This window comes from Echiichthys vipera (assembly GCF_963691815.1).
Source record: "Echiichthys vipera genome assembly, chromosome: 9".
Lineage (NCBI taxonomy): Eukaryota > Metazoa > Chordata > Actinopteri > Perciformes > Trachinidae > Echiichthys > Echiichthys vipera.
In genome coordinates, this window is record NC_139834.1 from 7,747,138 (window position 1) to 7,767,415 (window position 20,278).

Here is a 20,278-nt window from a genome sequence, read left to right on the forward strand (position 1 = left end):
CAGACACACACACAAAATTAAATTATGTTCTGTGAATTCATATTCACAACACAACCCTGTTCCAGCGTGCACTTGTGTGTTTTAATGTCCCTGTGCATTTGCATAGCTGAAAAATACTTACGCCTGCACTGTTTTTTAGAATCACAGTTGGTATGGGTGGACTGTGGGCTGTGGGTCGAATGGACGCCGTCCTTCCACCTCTTTGTTTTTGCTGTGCGGTGCTAAAAGAGATGAGACCACACACCAGGAGGCTGTCAGTGGGCCTGCTGCGAGAGCCTCATTACCATCTCAGGGAGCAGGGACGAGTCACATCCAGAGAAAGACACTGATCCTCGGCCTCACCTGTTGATGGGGACATTCATAGTGCACAAAAAAGTTGAGGAACTTGTTGTCAGCAAATTGCAGAGGGATGCTTTCCATACGCTCATGCATGAGTGAATCGATTAATTAATACCTGTGATGTTCCCCTTTTCATTTGAACATGTATGTTCCTCGTTATAAACCTGTTTGCTCGTGTGTGTGTGTTTGTGTGTGTGTGTGTGTGTGTGTGTGTGTGTGTGTGTGTGTGTGTGTGTGTGTGTGTGTGTGTGTGTGTGTTCTGTTTTTGAACATCACACTATTTCCAGTATGTGTGACTTGTGTCTGTGTGTGAGAGACTAACACATGCTGCTGAATCAGTCTCTGACCTGTGAATTATGCAGAGCGCCCACTGACGGGGCCGGCGTGTTTTGTGCTGCGCAGTTCTAATGAGAGAGAGGCTAGCGGGCGGCAGGCGAGACGGGCTGCAGTGCACACTGAGAATGACAGCTCTAACAGCGGGAAGTCAGACTATAAATAGAGCCTGTGCTGAGAGTTTATGACACCTGGATTCACATTCGTTCGCAATTTCCCTCCGACCAGCTCCCACCACCACCCACATCTCTTTCTTGTGTTTTTTTTATTCAGCCTCGGTGCTACCTTCATGTCTCCTCTCTTTCAAAAGTGGTCTTTTTTGGCATCTCTCGTCACTTTCACTTTATGCTGCTGTGATTGTCATGTGTGTTGGATAGTATGGACCCTCTCTCCCTCACATTTTTGGTCACTCATTTCCTCCATCAACTCCAATCAGTTCAATTTGAATAATCTATTTAATAACATTTTTAAGCTCCCAGTACTCATTCCAACTCATTATATTAATGTGATGCAAGTAATCAGGATGGTCTATTTCAAGTATAACAAAGATTCCTGTATTTTCAATGTGAACAAGGTGTGTTTACGATTTCTGGTTCGGCTTATGGTCAAATCCTGCTACGTGTTATCGATAACTATTAGTTTATGTATGTTTATGTGTTCTACAAGTGTTTTTATTGGACAAATGTAAATTAAACAATACAGTGACTGGTGATATTATACAAAGACTTGATTCATTTGAATTTTACTCATAAAACAATGTACTGTAGAATCGTGAAATGTCAAACAAAAAGGATGGTGCTAATTCATTTAATTTTTTAAAATTATTTTCAACAAACCCGATGAAGAGACTGAAATGATAACCAACAAACATTCTGCCTGTGTATCCAATGCCTGATGTAGCGTATTCCTTTGTGCCATTGTTGTCCATTAACTATTAAAAAAACATCAAAGAGCCACGCTGTTGCATTGGGCAACATGTTGTCGTTATTCATTATGCTGAACATGGCATGGCAACACAATTTGTTGAGTTGATCCTACATACTCAATGTTTTTGCTGGAAATATCACCAGTATGTCAAATGTGTGTGTATTAATAAGTGGCTTTAAATGCCCCCCTGCACACACGCACACAAATGCACTATTTACTCCTGTTTGAGTAATGCATTCTAAACACTATAGTGCCCAGCTGTCGCCATGTTTCCATGTGACTTGACATCAACAAAAATAATGAATATTGCCAGACTTATCCTTGCAAACGGGGCTATAGCGTTCTCTGAGCAGAATCTTTATGACGCAGCCTATGACTTGCATGCAAATGATAAATGGATTGCAGGTATGCACCTTACACTTGTTCAAGGACACTTGACAGTTGTCGCTCATAAATGTACAGAAATGTATGAGTTGAGACGTCTGTACAACATCACAATGCTTTCCTTTCTAATCAAATATGGCTGCAAAGTGACATGTGTGAGCTATAAATCCCCAGTGCAGTAGTTTCACTTTGCCTAAAGGTGATCTCAAACAAAGTGGCAAAGGAAAAACAAACTCATTTAACCATCAGGACCAGAATGACAAACACTGAGGTCCAACAAGGTGTCGGGGTTTGTTTCATTGTCAAATGAATACCAGACCATTCATCAAAAATGGGGCTGAAATCACGCCTGGTATCCTCTTTTGCAAACTCACATAACTGTAATTATTTCGGAATATGCCTTGTAATCCAGACTGAGAATCCTACCCAGAACGAATGGGATGTCAGCTTTATGCAACTACTTGTAAAGGCATTACAGGGCGTTAAGTCCCGCGTGGATTTGAATTGGTCTCAGCAGTACAGGATTAGAAGCAGTGGGGATTAGACCTTCCCTAAGGGAAATACAGGAACAGGGGTGGCCAAGGGACTCAAGATATAGAACAGATATTGCTTGATACACTGGCTGCAGCAGGAAACTGAGAAGCATTGTGTACTCCACCTCAGTAAACTGTCAAAGTACACTTTTTCATTTCCTAAATGTCATGCAGAACGAATGAAAGGCCACTCCTGTGTCTGTCTAATCAATTAAATCTGCTTTTGCCTTGTGTTTGACACTGTATTGATGTGGTGAAGAGTGGTGGTAAGGTTTCAAGAATTGAATTTATCGGTGTGGATAATGAAAACAGCCAACAGTCACAATGAAAATATGAATATTATTACAGAATAAACTATGCTGTGATTTGTAAAAAGGACTGCACATAATGCTTGCATGGGTCCCTGGACCTCCTTTCTGCCTAGTCTCCCTGCCCACTCATCTGCTAGTTTTTCACTATTTCCTCTCTAATAGAAGACAGGTGCATCCAGAGCGGACAAACGTAGGAGCTGTTGCAGTGGTCATCCACAATCATCCTCTCTGTGGAATCACTGACCTCAGGGCCATTTCATTCCAGCTAAACACACTGACCCACACTTCCATTAGCAACCTAATGTGATTGCAGCCACTGTGGTGGCGCAAAGAAGCTGAGGCCAGTCCAAGCTAACAGACTTGCATGAAGACAAACGACCGCAATTCAGCATGTTACAGCCATCGGTCATTCTGTTAGCCACAAGCTGGGAAGTGAGGGGGAAATGCCGGATCACAGGATGAAGCCAGAGCTAAAGGGGATGGGAGAGGGATGGTCTATGTCTCCCTGGTGCCTGTACACTGGGGGGGTTGGGGATGTGCCTGATATTGGCGTCACCTTAGGATAGAGAGAGGCAAATAGGGGTTGGTTGTCACACTTTTTACTCTTTTCTCATCATCAACACATCTTACAACAGGCAGTCCTATGTAGAATATTCATTAAAAGCTATATTAAAAAATAAATTACACCCACGAGGTGTTTTGAGGGGTACAGAATGAAAGTATTGCTTTTCCATAAAAAAAATACATTAAGTCTGAATTAATATTTTAAAAAAGTTGCCAGGGTTGTCTGCTTTCAGTGGCGCAGCTACTGTAGGACCGGAGACAGGCAAAAACCAGAGTCAATATAGGCCAAGCATTCACTCCATGGACTGAGATAAAGGAGTTCAGCGGCATTAAAACGCACGCCCAAATGGCTACGTTTCTCCTTGATTACTTTCATGTTTACTTAGCTGTAACTGTAACTGTCAGTCAAACTCCTCTGTAATATTTGTTTTTATGGTGCGAAACAGGCTCATACAGACTCTGGTCTGCTGTAGGCTACTGGACCGGATCTGACGAACATGGCAACCTGAGCGGTTTAATTATGTTTTGTTGTTGCGACTATGATCATGAGACACTAGATGGCTCATTTCCCATATTCAACCTTAAAGGTCTTGTGTTGAAAGTTGTCACAATGTAGGCGTAAGGGGTTGGCTGTAGGGCTGAAACAATTCCTAGAGTAACTTGATTAAATCGATTATTAAACATCCTTGAGGCATCATGAAATTCCAGTGTGACTTCTCCCAATATAATGTAATATGAAAAGTGTTTGTGTTAATCATTTATTGTATTAAGTGTCCATTGTCATATAATATTCATATTTATCATAAATAATTGAACATGTACTGTATTTTAAGTCCCGTTAAAGAGGGGTGGAGATGGGATCCAATTTCTTTGACACATTTGAGCATTTAAAAACTTTAGTTACGCAATAGTTACTTTCCATAGTAAATATAACCAATTACTTTTTTAAAGTAACGTGCCCAACACTGTCGATTACTTAAATAATCGACACCTGCAGCCCTAATTGGTTGTTCCTGTAGTTATCAATGGACTTTCAGTGAAAAAAAGCGATTTAAAAAAAAAAAATTATGGAACTTTTTAGTTTTCTAAAGCTAGAGTTTATAAGTTTGGGAAATACGTTTTGAAATTACATAATTACCATCTGTAAAATAACCTACTATGTGGCCCACAGCCATGGGGAATATCTGCCTGTCTGTCTTTTTTTTGAGGTTCCTGACCATGCTGCCTACAAAGAAGAAAAAATACAAAACAAAAAAATCTCTACCTACATATCTTTAACAGAAATAGCCTATTTGTTACAGCCATCCCCTCCTGACCACTTAATAAAGGGTTTATGCTAAATGAAAAGTAGACTAATATTAAAGCTATCAGCCCTTTAATAAGGGAGGAGCAACTTCAAAACCCTCAGTGCCCGATTTCTGCGATTTGCAACAAAAACCTACTCATTCTCTGTGTCATTATTCAGTCAAATCTGAACTACAGACAAAATACACAAATGTGTATATTCAGCATGACTTACACTTTCCAAGGATATTAACAGCTGTTAACAGCTAATTTGGCATTCTTCTAATGGTCAGTTTGACAAAATGTAAACAGATATAGGTTAGTCCAAACATACAGGGCTTAATTGTGTACCACGTAACTCACTGAAGGGTTTCTGTTTACATCCCCCAAAGCATTGTGGGAACAGTAGTTTCTGGGAATGGGCTTTATAGATCCCCTTTCCTATTTGCCCAACATGGGAGGTCGCTTAACAAAAACATATGAATACAGATTTCGGCTCTATGCAATTTTTAACCAGCAAAGTTTATTTATATATAACAACAGTACAAAGTGAATCCTTGGCTTGCAAAATAGGTGTGCTTCATATTTACAATAGGTACACAATAATATATTATCATAACAAAATCAAAGCAAATAAAAAAACAAGAGAACAACCTTTTTTTAAATACTTTAAGTTTCTTACAATTTTCACAACACTTTTATAAAACAAGAAGAACAGACAGCCATTATTATTATTATCATCATCATCGTCATCATCATCATTGCCAGTAATTACTATTTTACATAACTCCAGTGTCTACAAAGGGTTTGTTTACAATGTGTTTAAAATGGAAGGATACTCATCTTATACTTTGTGATATTTTGACTTGAAAGTTATACACCAATTCGGATTTCCTTTCCTCTGTCTGATGCCATAAAGTAAACGAAAATGCTGTATAAATGCTTTGATTTGGATAAGGAATGACACGTGCCAGTCAAAAGCACAACACCATCTCTTCGTCAACACGTTACACCAAGAGCGAATAAAGTATACAAAGCATCTTCAATTAGCATTCAGCGTGAGCTGAAATGAGGTTGCGTTTACGAGGATCTATCCATATCTCACACAACTGGCAGTCAAATGGGATTCTGCGCTGCAGAAAAAGTAAACAAACTTTTTTCCTCTCAGTTAAAACTGAATTAAAAATTTCCCCAGAAACAAGTGTACAGCATGGAAACAAGCAAGTAACAAAAAAGAAATCTCTTTCACAAAAAAGGTGCGTTCAGCTGTGATGTAAGACATGTTCAGATGGGCTTTCGGGTAGAATTGCAGTAAGACTAACAATGGCGTGGATCGATATGGAATATCAGGCAGAACTAAAGCATGAATTAAAATGCATGCACAAATCTCACACAAGACAACAGAAAACATCCTGATATAAATTAAGTCTGAGAGAAAAAATCAAAGCCACTCTCTGCCAATTTGTTTGCCTCTGATTACGTTCGTCACAATTCTGAATACAGAGGCGTTGGAAAGACTCTAATAAACTTACATTTTTCTTCCCTTGCAAAAAGGAAAAAGGCATTTAGGTCCTGTTAAAATGATAAAAAAGCATTACTCCATAAGCAATGTGAGGTATGAGGAGGATACAATTCTATTTGCTGAAATTGGGAAGACACCTTAATCAAAAGGAAGAAGCTTTATGTTTTGTGAATGTATTGTGTACGTGTGCCATTGTGTACCTATAGACATTTATTAGGGGGCTAGATAGTGAAGTGCTTTTTCAGACGAGGGATGAAATTACAACTACTCTTTCCCACTTCTGTCCCCACTGGCCGGACATGATAATCGCATGTCCATCATCACCTCATCCTACATTTTTCCTTGCCTGTTAGTTTGATGTTTTTTTTTTTCTCTCTTTCCATCTTCTGATCACACTGTGCACACAACTGACTCAGATCAAAGAGGAGCTTCAAAGCCGGAGCAGGAAACTAGAGCTAAAGGGGTTCTCTCTCTTTCTACCTCTCCCTCTCTCCTCATTTCACAACACTTCTCTTCAAACAGCTCAGGCGAGCCAAGTACTGAGCGAGGCAATGTCTGCCTGAGCCCGGCCGTACCCTCCTCACCTTTCCTTTCACTTTATCTCGCTAAGACAGTTCTCAGCCGTGCTGGGTATCACTGAAAAAACTATTGGGCTCTGAAGCACTGAAAGGACCATGCCCTAGTCGAGGACTAATAAGATCAGGAACACTAAGCAGTTGGGTTTCTAAGGCCACAGAGAGAAGAAGCACCTTTCACCCGCTACTGGTGTTTGTCATGCTCTCAACACACATGATTGCAGTATACTGTGCAAACCTGTAATACTACCTATTTTCAAGTACTTGATGTAAACAACAAGCAAACATATATCCCGGAAGAAAATGAAATGACCTATCCAGAGGATGGAATCTACAGTTTTGTCATCATCCAGCTAGAAGGTTGGAAGGTTACATCGGCCTTTTAACTTGTGACGTTTTGATTTATGTCAGGAGATGTGTCCACATCAAATAAAACGTTGGTATTGTATGTCTATGCCTTTCACATGTTTTCTTCCTCCTTCCCAGATCTCTTTTCTTCTGCTTATGTTTCGTACCTTTCACGTCTTTCACAAATCACCGTTCCAGTTTTATAAGCTTCAACTTTAAGCGGCTCTACACACCATCATGAGAGCTTTGCTCCCTCTGTAAAGCATAAACCGATTTTTTTGACACATTAGTGAACAATTTTAAAACAACAGGATTTTTGGCACTTGTTCACACTAAACCCACGGACCTAATAGGCTTCTTATTATCTGTGCGAGGAGGACATGGGTGGTGGTCAGGTAAGATCTCCCCATCAGCTAACAATTTAAACTAACCAACTAGAGCAGGCATGACTCATTGGCACTTGATAAAATCAAAGATGGACCCTTAGAACACTTCTGATGTGTGATAGCATGCATGCAAAGTACACATAAAGTCGACCAAGTTCCCATAGAGATACAAACTGTGGTTATATAGTGGAGAGTTTAGCCTACAGAGACCAATTGCTCTTGTCTGGTCTACTCACTGTGAGCTGCACATAGTGTGTGAGCAGCTGCAGAGTCACACCAGTGACAGTCACAACGCGGACGATACAATGTTCGGGAAGCGGTTGGACGGGCTGGGGCCGGGACGGACAAATGAAGTTGTTCACTCGACGAGCTATACTGCAAATATCTACGGAGCTCAGTTCAACTGAGCCCCTTTCTGTTTGCAAAACTCAAATAGACATACAAACAAACAAACAAATAAAAAAAAACATTTGTACATTCACATACACTGATTGCCAACCGGTACATACACAGATGACCTAACTGCTGAAAAAAAGCCTGGGACACCAGATTGATGCTGATTTAAGGTCATCTCCTAAATACACTATAGACTTCATCTCTTTCATCTTCAGTTTAGGTGCAAGCATGCTGGCTGAACTGTGACCACCACAAGCGGAGTCCCATTGACTCTTAGATGATGAGCACAAGGTTCATGTTTTCCTGTACACTTCTTACTGGAGAAGGAGCAGAGGTTCTGTCCGTGCCGTATAAAGCGTCAGTCCGAAGAGGGAAGGAGTGAGAGAAGACACGGACCATGGCCTGTTTCACTACCACACCGACCCCCATGTAGTGTTACTCTCTTTATGTCTTTATACAACAACACTTATGGGATCCTGGGTGGATATTTCAACTGCAACTGATAACTTTCAAATGTACAAGTACAAAAATAAAAATCTGAGAAATCTGAATGCAAACTCAGCTGTCCAACATGAGATCTGCTCCTCTTGCTTCCCAACTTTTTTTTTTTCCGTCTCCATTTCACACGCGAGTTTCTGAGGAGAATAATTCTGTTCCTCCATTTGATCTCACGGTCTCGCAGGAGTCTTCCTCAGTACGACACAAACACACACTCCTGCACACACACTCCTACACACACACACACACACACACACACACACACACACACACACATCCTCACACAACATACAATTTCCTGACGAACAGAGAAAATATCGTTTGAGGAAAAACAAAAAAACTAAAATATAAATACAAGCCATGTTGTTGCATCCTGTGCTGATGGTCCTTCCTCATGCCATTATCGGCTCCAGCTGCAGAACCTGTGTAAGTCTGTGGGCCCTTAGTTGGTGCCATCATGGAAGGAGGTGGGAGAATTTCAAACTAAAACAGTAAGTCTGTCCGGCTGTGGATACAGAGGTCCCAGGTCTGATTCGTGGTCGTAGCTCCCTCGATGAGAGGTAAGTAATGCGGATCCTTTTTGGGAGGTCCTGTAGAGACTGTGGTCCGGCCTCTCTCCTTCTCTCTCTCTCTCTTTGAGTAGTGGCCACTCTCAGCTCTCCAGGGACATGGCAGAGATGAGCTGCTCCACCTTGTAGGCCAACCTCTGCTTCCTTGCCTGTTCATCCTGCTCCAGGGCCGCCGTGATCTGTACGGAAGAGAAAAACTGTGGTCAGATACCAGCCATAAAAAAGGTGTGACTGCATCCTTGTTGGTTAAGATACATCTATAGAATAAGATCTGAAGACATTTAATAGAAAACTGTGCATTTCACCGAGCAGAGCCAGTATTTTTAGGTTTCTATTAAGGGTGGGGGAAAAAAGTCTTAGATGCATTGCGATCGTCTCAATGCAGAAAAAGTCAGTAACAAGACCGGGCTGTATGTTCCTTATGTATGGAAGCGTATTGCTGCCGCACCTGAAAAATAAAAAGGGTTAGTATCTCGTCATAAGTTGAAAAGGTAATTCTTATAGAAAGATGTTTTTTTCACGTTTGACATGTTATTACGACGTATTACGTTAAAACAAGAATATAATTTTTGATCTTGTTATAATGCGAAATGTGTTAAAACGCGACAACATTATTTTTACGTGAAGCGTTTCACCCATAAAGTGATAACATATCATATTGTTAAATATAATATGAGGATGATGAGGAAACAGTGTGGTAAAGGATAAATGGAGGATTATGGCTCATTTACACGACTTGATCAAGTCACTGATGATGATGATGATTCTGAGCAAATCTGTGTGGAATAACACCAAAATAAAATCGATCCAGGCATCTCCCTTTCATTGAATGGTGATGTGCCTAGAGACTCCTACCCGTAGTTTCTATATGGACGTCACATGCAAGAGAAAGAAAAGAATTACATCACTGCCTTTTTTCTTTGACAATGTTGAGAAATATTTGTGTATTAGCCTTCCTCGTTTTATCTTCTGAGCCCATTTCTTGTAAATTTGGCATTTGTCAAGTCGGGTACAAAAGGAATTCAGACAGGCTCTCCTCTTCCCTCTCTCATCTAGTGTCTGCCTTGTCAGGATGAATCTATGTCAGGGTGGCAGCAACACATGGCAAAGGCCTTTAATATGAACATAAAATAGCAAATAAAAGACTACAAAAGTCTCCATCACCTTTGATGTGGATAGCCAAATGCTGCAGCTTTTATTTCAACATATGGTTTCTGGTGTGTGTATCTGTTGGCCACCACAGCTCCATTTTACCTCCAACTACACTGAACTGGGATGCAGCGTTTCACTCAATCATTGATGATTTAAACAAAAATAATTATTTGACCTCTCTTATGTTATTCAAATATTCTGAGGTGAGAGATAAATAATAAATGAATATGGGAGAAAAACTACAATGTACTAATTATGTTGAGACACAGTGGCGGCTGGCCCATAGAGTGCGCTAGGGTGCCGCCCCTCCTGCTCTGCATCGAAATTAGTTAATTTTTTGATTGATTTTATTTATTCATTATTTTTATCCTGTGATTACAATTGTGTGGTCAATGAGTAGCTTAGAATGCATTTTCTGCAACAAAAGTAGGTTAAAGCAACGACTGCATTGAAATATTTATCTCATCTCTCATCTCTGCGTCTGCCGAGCTGAGCCCAGCTGAGCCGAGCTGCTTCAGAGGCGAGGAAAGCTGGTCTCCTGAGTTTACAGGTCTCAGACAAGATTGAGGGCGATTTTCGGAGCGCCCATCAGTTCCACACACACACACACTCATTAGGAGGTTGTGCACGCAGCTTGCTTTGCTCTATGGACGAATACATGGGACAAAAGGAGATGTCTAATTGAAAATTCACTAAAAGTATTTGAAAAATTAGTTATGGAAACATCTAAAAGAAAAAGTATGTTAAGTTATGTTCACTTCAGCAATAACTTGTCAATCATTATCTTAAAACGATGCTTTCAAGGTTATTGATAGGAACCGAATAGGGACAATATGAACTGTGTCTGTGTACATTATATAGACACACAATCTTCTCACTGTTTCTTGCCAGGACAGGTTATATTTTTCTAGGAGAAAGTCTGTTTTATTCATGACAAAGCCCCTGCTGAAATAAATTCCACCAGTCGCCACTGTTGAGACACACTTCAGATTAATCAAGGAAACCTTTTTCCTTTACTCCTTCATGTCCATTTATTTATATTCAGGGTCACTCAGAGGCTTGACAAAGGTAGGGTCATATATCAATCATAAATACTGATAAAACATCAGGTTTGTACAAGCATTTTATCAATCTAAAAAAGAGTGTTGTTTGTGTTGCGCCTTTGGGTGTGGCCCTTCAGTCAATCAAAACCACAATTCTAGTTTTAAGAGGTTTGGCTTTGGTTGGTTGGTAGCACTACCTTCTTATATGCAATAGAAGTTTATTGTTTATTGTGTGAAAAACATGTCACTGTTGTCCTCCTTTTTTCTGCATAGCATAGTAAACGGTTGTTTGCTGCCTGTCCTGTTGCAGAACATATCCGTCCGCCACCTACCATCTTCCACTCATCTGCTTAAGTGCTCTTAAAGGCTGGCAGCTACGGGCAGAGCATTTCCTCCTCTTCATTGGGGCCCAATAGCAATCTATTATTAATCTGCAGCACTGTATGCCGGTGCAGCTCCCACTGCTGCCATCTCCCAAATCCATTTAAGTAGGCTGCAGCTATGGCCTGGTAAGCCTGACACACGGCCCTTTGTGAAGGGCTGAGTAAGAATGAAGAACCATTAATGCTGGGTGAGGTTTTTCTATGCTGCACTCTGGGACACAGCAGATATTGCAGGACTGATGGGGTACATGTGTAGAGTGTACGTGTGCAAAATGAGTTTGCATATGTCTCTATGCATGTGCATCAGGCGGCTACAACTGCAGAGGCAGCAAAAGAGGGTGCATGAGATTCATAGAGAGCAAAGGGGAAGCTGACTGGATAATGGGTAAAAAGAGAATGAGTGTACAGGAAGGAGGAGGAGGGAGAAAATAAAAGATAGAGAGAGAGGAAGAAAGAGAGAGATACTGTGGTCCAACACAAAGGTCAGGCTAATGCTTCCCAGAGGAGGAGCTGACATTAGAGGCACAACGTCTCCATGAATGCACTCTCTTTCTTATCCTTTCCTATCTTCCCCCCTCTTTTTTATGCTTCCTCTGATCTGACAGTGTGTGTACATGTGAGTTGCCAAAGGTTCTACTTATGAGAGCCCTATATAGCTGACAGATAGTCCACTCCAATTCAGCACAGACGAAAGGATAGAGCAGTTTGCTGAGAGCTTGTAGACATTCATTTTCTACTCAGCAGATCAGACATATCGCCTTGTTAAGTGTAGGTCTCACTAGACCTCTGGGCTTTGGGGAAGTCTACTGAAGACATTGAGCTGACCTCACTAACCTTTGCCCGCTATGAATATTCCGGGAACACCAAGGGCAAGATAAATGTACATTAAAGCGTGGGGCAAATTTGCGGCACGCCTTTTGTTCAATTTGCACTGGCAATCTGCCTGTAATTAGCATCTGATTTGCAGAGGCAGCAGCTCATTACGCAATTAGCGCCTGGGACTGCCCTCCAGGTAAAATCTGCAAGTGAAGGAGCTCAGTATGTAGAGGGAAAATAATAATCACCAACAAGTTCAACTCCACCTGTCTGTTACACTATAAATTATAATATAACTTATTGTAGGAATTTATGATATTAATGCAACAGGAGTCATTAAATGAAAAAGGAGACAGAGAAGGGGAAAATGGAGAAACGTATAGAGAGAAGCAGCAGAAGTTCAAAGTATAAGCAGAGCAGGTGGAATATGGAGATGCTGCAACAGATGATGATTCAATAGAACAGGTAAATGTCAGATCTAATTAGCAAAAGCCACAATTCAGCATACTCTCTTTGTTTGGTGTTATAAAATAGTCACTTATTGTGTTCATTTATACTGTAATAACAGCTCTCATTTTCTTATTATTGTTATCGTGATTTGTCTTTGATTCTAGGGGACAAGAATCAAATCAAATTGTCCAATGCATTGGAATCGTATGCCTCTGAAGTTATGATTTCCTTTTATCAATGCTTGCATGTATTTCCGTTTACACAACATCCATGTGCAGTATGTGCAGTACAGGCAAACAACACACAACGACATTCAAGTTGCTGCAGATCCATTACGCATGCGCAAGCTCTTGCCGGTGTTGTGTGGCAGGGCTTCACAGTACCACTTGCACACTAATTAATTAATTTCACACTTTTGTGTCACCATATACACGCAGCTGTCCCCCCAAAGACGCTCGTCTAAATGCAGAATAAAAAGTGAGAACGCGACGCCACTTTAGCGTGATCTGTTCAGATTGTCTGCGTCTAAACAGGGCGGAACAGAAATCTGATCAGGAATTAATAAAGGAATCGATAAAGTACTCGACCACTAAGCAGAATCGATAATAGCATTGTAATACCCAGCGTGGGATCAATAAAGTTCATCTATCTATCTATCTATCTATCTATCTATCTATCTATCTATCTATCTATCTATCTTTCTTTCTTTTTAATAGTATCAATAAAATCTTATCAGTCTCCATCCCTATTATTTATTCATTTGGCTCTCATAAACAGCATGGACCTCAGTGGTTCCAGCAGAATGCTTAAAAAAGAACTGTGCTAATATCAGGCGTGTATGTGCGAGTACATGTGTGTATGTAAGAATCACTTACCTCCTCACTGTACTTGCTGACGTAAGAGTAGATCTCATTGAGAGCGCTGAGCATGTTAAACTCTGTGGAGTGGAGTCTGGCCTGTTCTGCCAAATAGGCATTCATGTCCTGGTCACTAATGGCTGGCAGCCGGTTGATGTCAGCGTAGTACCTGAGGATGCAGGCAAGGGGCGACACTTCAGAGACTCACTGAGTCAGTGTAAAAGCTCAACTGAGACCTAAATGCTTTATATAGTCAAATTTTTTGAGCCATAACATCACTTTCATGAACAATGAATGCTTGGTAACAGTCAAGCACAAAGGGGCTTTTTACACAATCTGGTTGGGAAGTGCAGGCAAGAAAAAAGAGAATTATGAATCAATTTCCCCAAAAGATCCCAGTTTTTATTGTAAGAGGATACAAAAAAGATGAGGGGATCAGAATGGTGTATAAAGCGAGTGCATCAGCTCCTACCTCTCTACCCAGCCCTTGTAATTGGGGATATCTTTAGCGTAGAGCAGCTTATTGGATGGGGAGTCTTTGCCCAGGCGGTGCTCTGAAGTGGAGCAAGAATCCATAAAGGTCTGAGCTACTACAGACAGACAGGCGTCCGTGATGCTACTCTTATGGATGTCAAACACGAACTGTGGGTTCTTGATCACGTTTACCCAGAAACGCAATGGAAGGCTGAAGAAAAGAGAATAAACAAGAGACAGAAAAAATGTTATCTCGAAAGCTGAGTTTTACAGAACAAAACAAATGTGACATTTAAGCAGTTATGCCATGCACCTGACATACTTTTGCAAAGAAGGCCCTTACCAGTTGCTTTTCCATGTGTGACGCACGTCTGTGTCGTGAATGCCATGTTTGTCTGCCTGCTCATCCAGGAAGTCAAACATGTATTTTATGGCGAGGGGAAGAGTGCTCCCTCGGTGAACTGTACTGAACAACGTCTCAAATAGATCGTCAACAAATTTTTGTAGAGTACCCTGGGAGAAAGGGAGAGTTCACAGAGATTAGAAATTCATGGGCAATGAGAGACCCCAAAAGGAAAGATCTAATCTCAGCTGAGCATGTGTACCTTGGTAGCTAGCAGCCTGGTCAGATAAATCTCAGAGACCATCTTGCTACCGCGGTCTCCTTCCTTCTGGTCTCCGTGTTCGTGGTTCTTCACCAGGTGCCACACCTTTACACCACTTTCTAGATCCGGAGTGATCATGGGAGCACGTGAACGGAGGCTGTCGGGACTGCCCGTGTAGCGGAATGAAGAGTCTGTCCAGGACAACGAAACAAAACAAAACAAAACAGAAGGATACAGGATTACCAGTAATCCTAAACTGACTGTGATTGCAAAGCTTCCTCTTAGGTGCAGCATCATGTAAATTAAGCACTTGCACCTACAACAGCATGCCCACACACAAGCATACGTATGCACACACAGCCTCTCCCTCATTTCCATCTGTCTTTGTAACTTATTACAAAGCCCAATCTTTTGTGTTCCCCTCACGCTCTAAACTTTGCCGTAAAAAGGAAATTGCAGTGGTGGAAAATTTCATAAAACTAAAAAAAGGGAAGTTGTGGTCATGGCTTCACACTGATTAGCAGTGGCCCTCTTCAACTGGAATCCTAGGATACACACAAGACCTTGGCTTCCATTTATCTTATTATATTCAGTGTGCAGAACAGAGGTATTTACAAAATGCTATTTCTTCTCTGTCTCTGTCTTCTCCATCTGTCGTGAATAATTTGATAGTTGTTTGCTTTTTTCCACATGTACACTAATTCATTTTCCCTCTATAAAATCTCTGCCTCACTGACTGAGACAAGGATGTGCCTGGCTCCCCTTAAAAGCACTCATATTTGGCTCTTCTTAGCCCCACTGTACCAAAAACGTCCCTGTCACACTCTAATCAATGCATCAAAAGATCCCTAATTTGTTAAGCAGTGAAGCCACCCTCCTTCATCCATACATCCTGCTCGTCTCTGCTCTTATGTTCCTGTCTCCTAGCTCTCCACACGGTCTGAATGATGCAGGTTTCAGTTTCTCTAATTAGCCAGAATCTACTCCTGACAGCGGGCTCACTAGAGATTCAGGATCTGAAGATCTCAATGAGGATTTCTCTGACCTGGCTTCAAAGGCCGAGCTGAACACCAAAGCTTTTTGCTGCCAATACACCCACTTACACCTTTAAATAAGACCGACCTTCGCCTCTGTAGTGGCCACCAGGGACCATGGCCTGAGTGTGTGTGTGTGTGTGTGTGTGTGTGTGTGTGTGTGTGTGTGTGTGTGTGTGTGTGTGTGTGTGTGTGTGTGTGTGTGTGTGTGTGTGTGGGGGGGGTCCCAAATCCTATTATAATCCAGTCACTGCTTTTTACTGCTCTGGAATATCCTCGTCCCCTTCATCCTTTCGGCACCCTCAGCCTTTTCTCCAACTCCCCCTAACTCTAAGCAGTGACCCACAGCCCTCTTCTGCTGCAGCACCCAGCTCCTGCACACGCCAAGGCAGTAGGGGAGTGTGTTCTGGTTTATTTTAAGGCTGGCGAAAAGGGAGGTGGAGGGATGGGGAGGGAACTGTGGCGTAAATTGAGTCAAGATGCTAAGTGTTGAACGTGAAATTGGTATGAATCCATCAGCAGGTGTCGAGGTGCAGCTGTGCCTGCTGTGCCAACCCATGATTGATGAGGGACAAGCACACGCCAGCAGAGCCTCTGCTTTCTATGCTATGCACGTCTAACTCCAGTGCTTGAGCACTCACACACACAAAGTACATATAAGAGAAAAGAATGCAAGAGTACAGCCTCTCCGCAGCTCATTGCAATTTCATGGTGGATTTAAATATCCCTTGTGATTAAGATATTTGAGAGTAAAAACTATGCTTATGTACAACTCCAGAAGCAATGATATCAAAATAACAACATAATGCCGATAAATGTTCCTCCCTTATCTTACTTTTATACTGATCATCCATCATCTGTGGAAATGGTAGTAATGACTGAGTGCACTGTAATCTCCTTAAGGTCATCATAGATCATCATCTGTTGTGTTGCAAATGTCACTCCACATTATTTTACAACACATACACTGAGGATAAACATATAGTATCCACAGGTATCCAATCCTAAATAATTGCTTGGAGTGATAAGGATGCTGTTTTCCTGTGTTAGACAGTGTAAAGGTAGTGTTCACTTTCTATACCCAATCCTGATAATTGGCCAAGCTCACTTTTCTTTTTCTGTTTGTGTGAAGTATCATTCACACAGAATAATTAGCAATCACAAGTTGCCTGGTGCTGCTGTGTGCATCTGGCATTGGACCAAATTTGGCATCCAACAGCACAAACTTCAAGCACATCTGTGTGTTTGCGTGCATGTGTGTATAGGTCACTGCACGTGTGGGTGCAAGTGTGCTGGCATCTAGTAGCCCACTGTGTCCTGCACAGAATGCATCTTTATTAGAGTAATATCACGCTTGCTGTACAATAAAACAATGGCAATATCTCTCATTCCGCACTCTTCTTCATTCCTTTCTCTCTCTAGTCTTTCCATTATTGTACCATCCAGCAGAGTTTGGACCTAAACTGTGAAACAAACTGCAGCACACACAGTTGGAGAGAGAAAAATAATGTTAAAAAAACCCTCTGCAGTAGAAAGCAGAGTAGCTCAAAACAGAGCTGAATATAGCTTTGGGGAGAGTGGATTTGGCTTTGTTCATATTTGAAATCAACTAATATAAAAAACATTTTGATTAGTCCGTAAGGCAACAAGATTGCATTTGCATGGAATAAACAGTTGATTAACTGTTGAATAAGCCTGCAAATATGTACATAATTGCCTTATATATATGCCGTATGGCATTTTGCAATCAATGTAATCAATGGCAAAGCCACAACAAAGCTATGCAAAGCGCAATCTGGTCGGCTGACTCACCGTATCTGCTGATAGATGTGCGGGATATGCTGGCTGAAGAAGGGATGTTGTATGATGAGGTCTGTTTGGGCACCAAAGCCACAACGCAGCGGTCTGACACCTGTGATAAGAGACAAATATAACATGAATCTGCTGGTTTCACAATGGCGATTTCCATATTTTAATTAGAACAGAGTTTTTTTTTCTCCCTGAAAAATGTTGAATAATCCCATTAACAAAACATATCCCAAACCCCTACGCAACCCATTCCCTTCCTGTCATATCTGTGCTCCCTGCTGTTTTCCACCACAGCCCTGTGGCTTTCTTACAGCAGAGCAGAGTGCTGTGGCTGCATGATGGCTGTACTCAACATGACTGTCATTGTCATCCCCTTCACAAACATAAGAGACATGATGTAAGCTTTGGAAGCTGGGATACGATGCTAAAAGGGAGTAAAAGAGAGAGAGACTGTCAGAAAGAGAGAGACAGAGACTAGAATGCTGAATGTCTCGTCTCGTGTATACTTGAAGAATGTGGTGCGCAGGTATAATAATAGCATTAGAGCAGCACAGAGTCAAAGAGAAAAACAAAGAGAAGAAGCTGTGTCGTGGATAAGACACGGACACTGAGGTTCCTCCTTATTCCACTCTGTGGTTTATATTTACAAAGGGCCCTGCGCGGTGTGCTGCAGTCACTTCAGATAAGCTGAGAAAAAGGGATGAAAACAACACTAGAGAGGACGGCTTTAAAATTAGTTTTTAAGATATTTCTGAACAGAGATCCTTCATCAGTCCAACTGTGTTATGAAAGAATCATGAAACGGCAATCTAACTGGAATTAATTTTTAAAATGGTACCACTGTTAGTACATCATAGCATCACATTTTTAGAAAAATGCAAAACATGGTAAACAGAAGTTGTGGGTCCTTCTCTCAAAGCCAAAACAACAAACAGCTTGTTGGCTGGCATTTACAGCCCACCCTGAGGAGGGATTTCTGCTTCAGACCCGGTGAAGAAAACCTCAAGAGCCTCCAGTGGAGAAATAAACAAAAGGCAAATGCCAGGCTGCAAAAGGAAGAACTCAAAGCATCTATAGAAAAACACAACATTCTTTTTTTCATTTGCTTTAGTGGGAATGGGCTCCTTTCCATCCTTTTGTTAGAGGATAAGCGAGTGGATGTTGGGATGGGCATTTACAGAGTTCCTACTTACTCCCGAGAGCCATGCGCCTCTCGTCCTCCCCAAGTCTCGTCCCCCTCAGCCCTTTCTCCCACTCTTCACGAACTAATCTCTGCTGTGCTATTAGTTGGAGTTGCCATCTGGCCTCTACATGGCCTTGCTGGAGAGACACTTGAAACTGGTGGTGAAAGAAAGACGCAGCTCTGGCTTCCCGGCTTCTTGGAAGGAAATGAAAAATGGTCTTCCTCACCCCCACCCTCTATCCACAATCAGCAACTTTGAACCTTCTATCTCTCACCTCACCTCTTGCTCATTTGTCTCTGCTTACCTATACCTGATTTCTAGGGCCTCTCCTTTCTACACTCTCCTCATGGCTGACGATGCACAGATCTGAACTCTAAAACACCAACAGCATGGACTTCCGTGAAGTTTCCATTGCTATTCCTGTGATACATTTTCTCTGGGGAGCATGAAATAGCTTCATTGCCCCCCCCCCCCTTCACTTTATGCTTCCCTCCATCTCTCTCTCTTTCTCTCTGCTTTTTATCGTTGACAGAGGGGCTACAGCAGAGATGGGTCCTTGTGATAGAGTAAATGATTGAAGGCGTGCAGATTCGCCCTTCAGGGATAATCCAGTATGGGGTTGATAGTGGGCAGGTGTGATAAGGGCTGTGGGCCCTGCCTGTGATAAGACCTTCCATTAGACAGTGCAGAGCCAACCAGACAGCAGTTTGTGGTCAGCCTCTATCTTTCTTTTCTCAGCCCTCCACACATACCCCCTGCCCTGGTCCTATAGCCTGTTTCCCCTCTGTGTCCCATCTCTCCTGGACTCATGCCCTGAGATCACGATGCTTATCATACCTGTCGTCTCTGCCCAGCAGCTTGGAAACACACAACCTGGGCCATGTGGGCCGGGGCCCCAACGATGTGCCCGCCTTGACCAAATGTGAGAGTATGTTTCTCTGTTTAAGAGAATTATATACATACTTTAATGATTTTAAGTTGGGCTTTAAACAATGAAATGTATCATCGAGGAATCTCCAATCAGCTGTCCTGTAATATGTAGTGTAACCTTGTTGTATAATGAACATCACCCCTGGCACAGGTTCTCTGTATTTTCCTTGTATACTGTTCCCTGTATACTATTTGTATTTATGTCAACTCATTTTAAATAAAGCTGTTAAAAAAAAGAATTCATTCATGCACGTTTCCCTTAGCTGGTTTGGGGCGATACACCATCAGGTGGCACTATAGGCTATGCATGGCTATAATCTGCCAGTAAACAGAGTAGAAGAAGTAGAGGTTGCTAACTGGTAACTAAAAAGTGTCCATGTCATCTACAAGAGGAAAACAGAGGTGGTCCTCAGGAATTTGGTTTAATTGATCATGTTTTAATTGTTCTTTTATGCCAGCTAGTGTTGGCCATGTTTCACGCTGTCTGAGGAAGAAAACACATTATGGGAACATCTAAGAAGACACCAACAGTAGAAACAGCTGGTCAGTCATGTGAGTTAAATGTTTGCTAC

General features: G+C 41.7%; 1 protein-coding gene across 2 annotated transcripts in view; it reads right to left on the reverse strand.

Annotated features, from left to right (window-relative positions):
* Positions 1–5,240: 5,240 nt before the first annotated feature.
* Positions 5,241–20,278, reverse strand: part of plxna2 (plexin A2) — a 188,329-nt gene continuing 173,291 nt past the window's right edge. The window contains exons 27-33 of one of the 2 annotated variants that reach the window (XR_014593339.1): positions 17,596–17,695; positions 14,750–14,940; positions 14,488–14,657; positions 14,143–14,355; positions 13,689–13,839; positions 8,662–9,148; positions 5,241–8,631 (exon numbers count right to left, since the gene is read on the reverse strand). Coding sequence is in view for 1 of the 2 variants with exons in the window: in XM_083919826.1 (XP_083775952.1) it covers positions 9,053–9,148; positions 13,689–13,839; positions 14,143–14,355; positions 14,488–14,657; positions 14,750–14,940; positions 17,596–17,695 (921 nt within the window). In the remaining variant the exon portion in view is untranslated. Of the gene's footprint in view, positions 9,149–13,688; positions 13,840–14,142; positions 14,356–14,487; positions 14,658–14,749; positions 14,941–17,595; positions 17,696–20,278 lie in introns of both variants that reach the window. The other variant, XM_083919826.1, reaches the window with a different exon arrangement.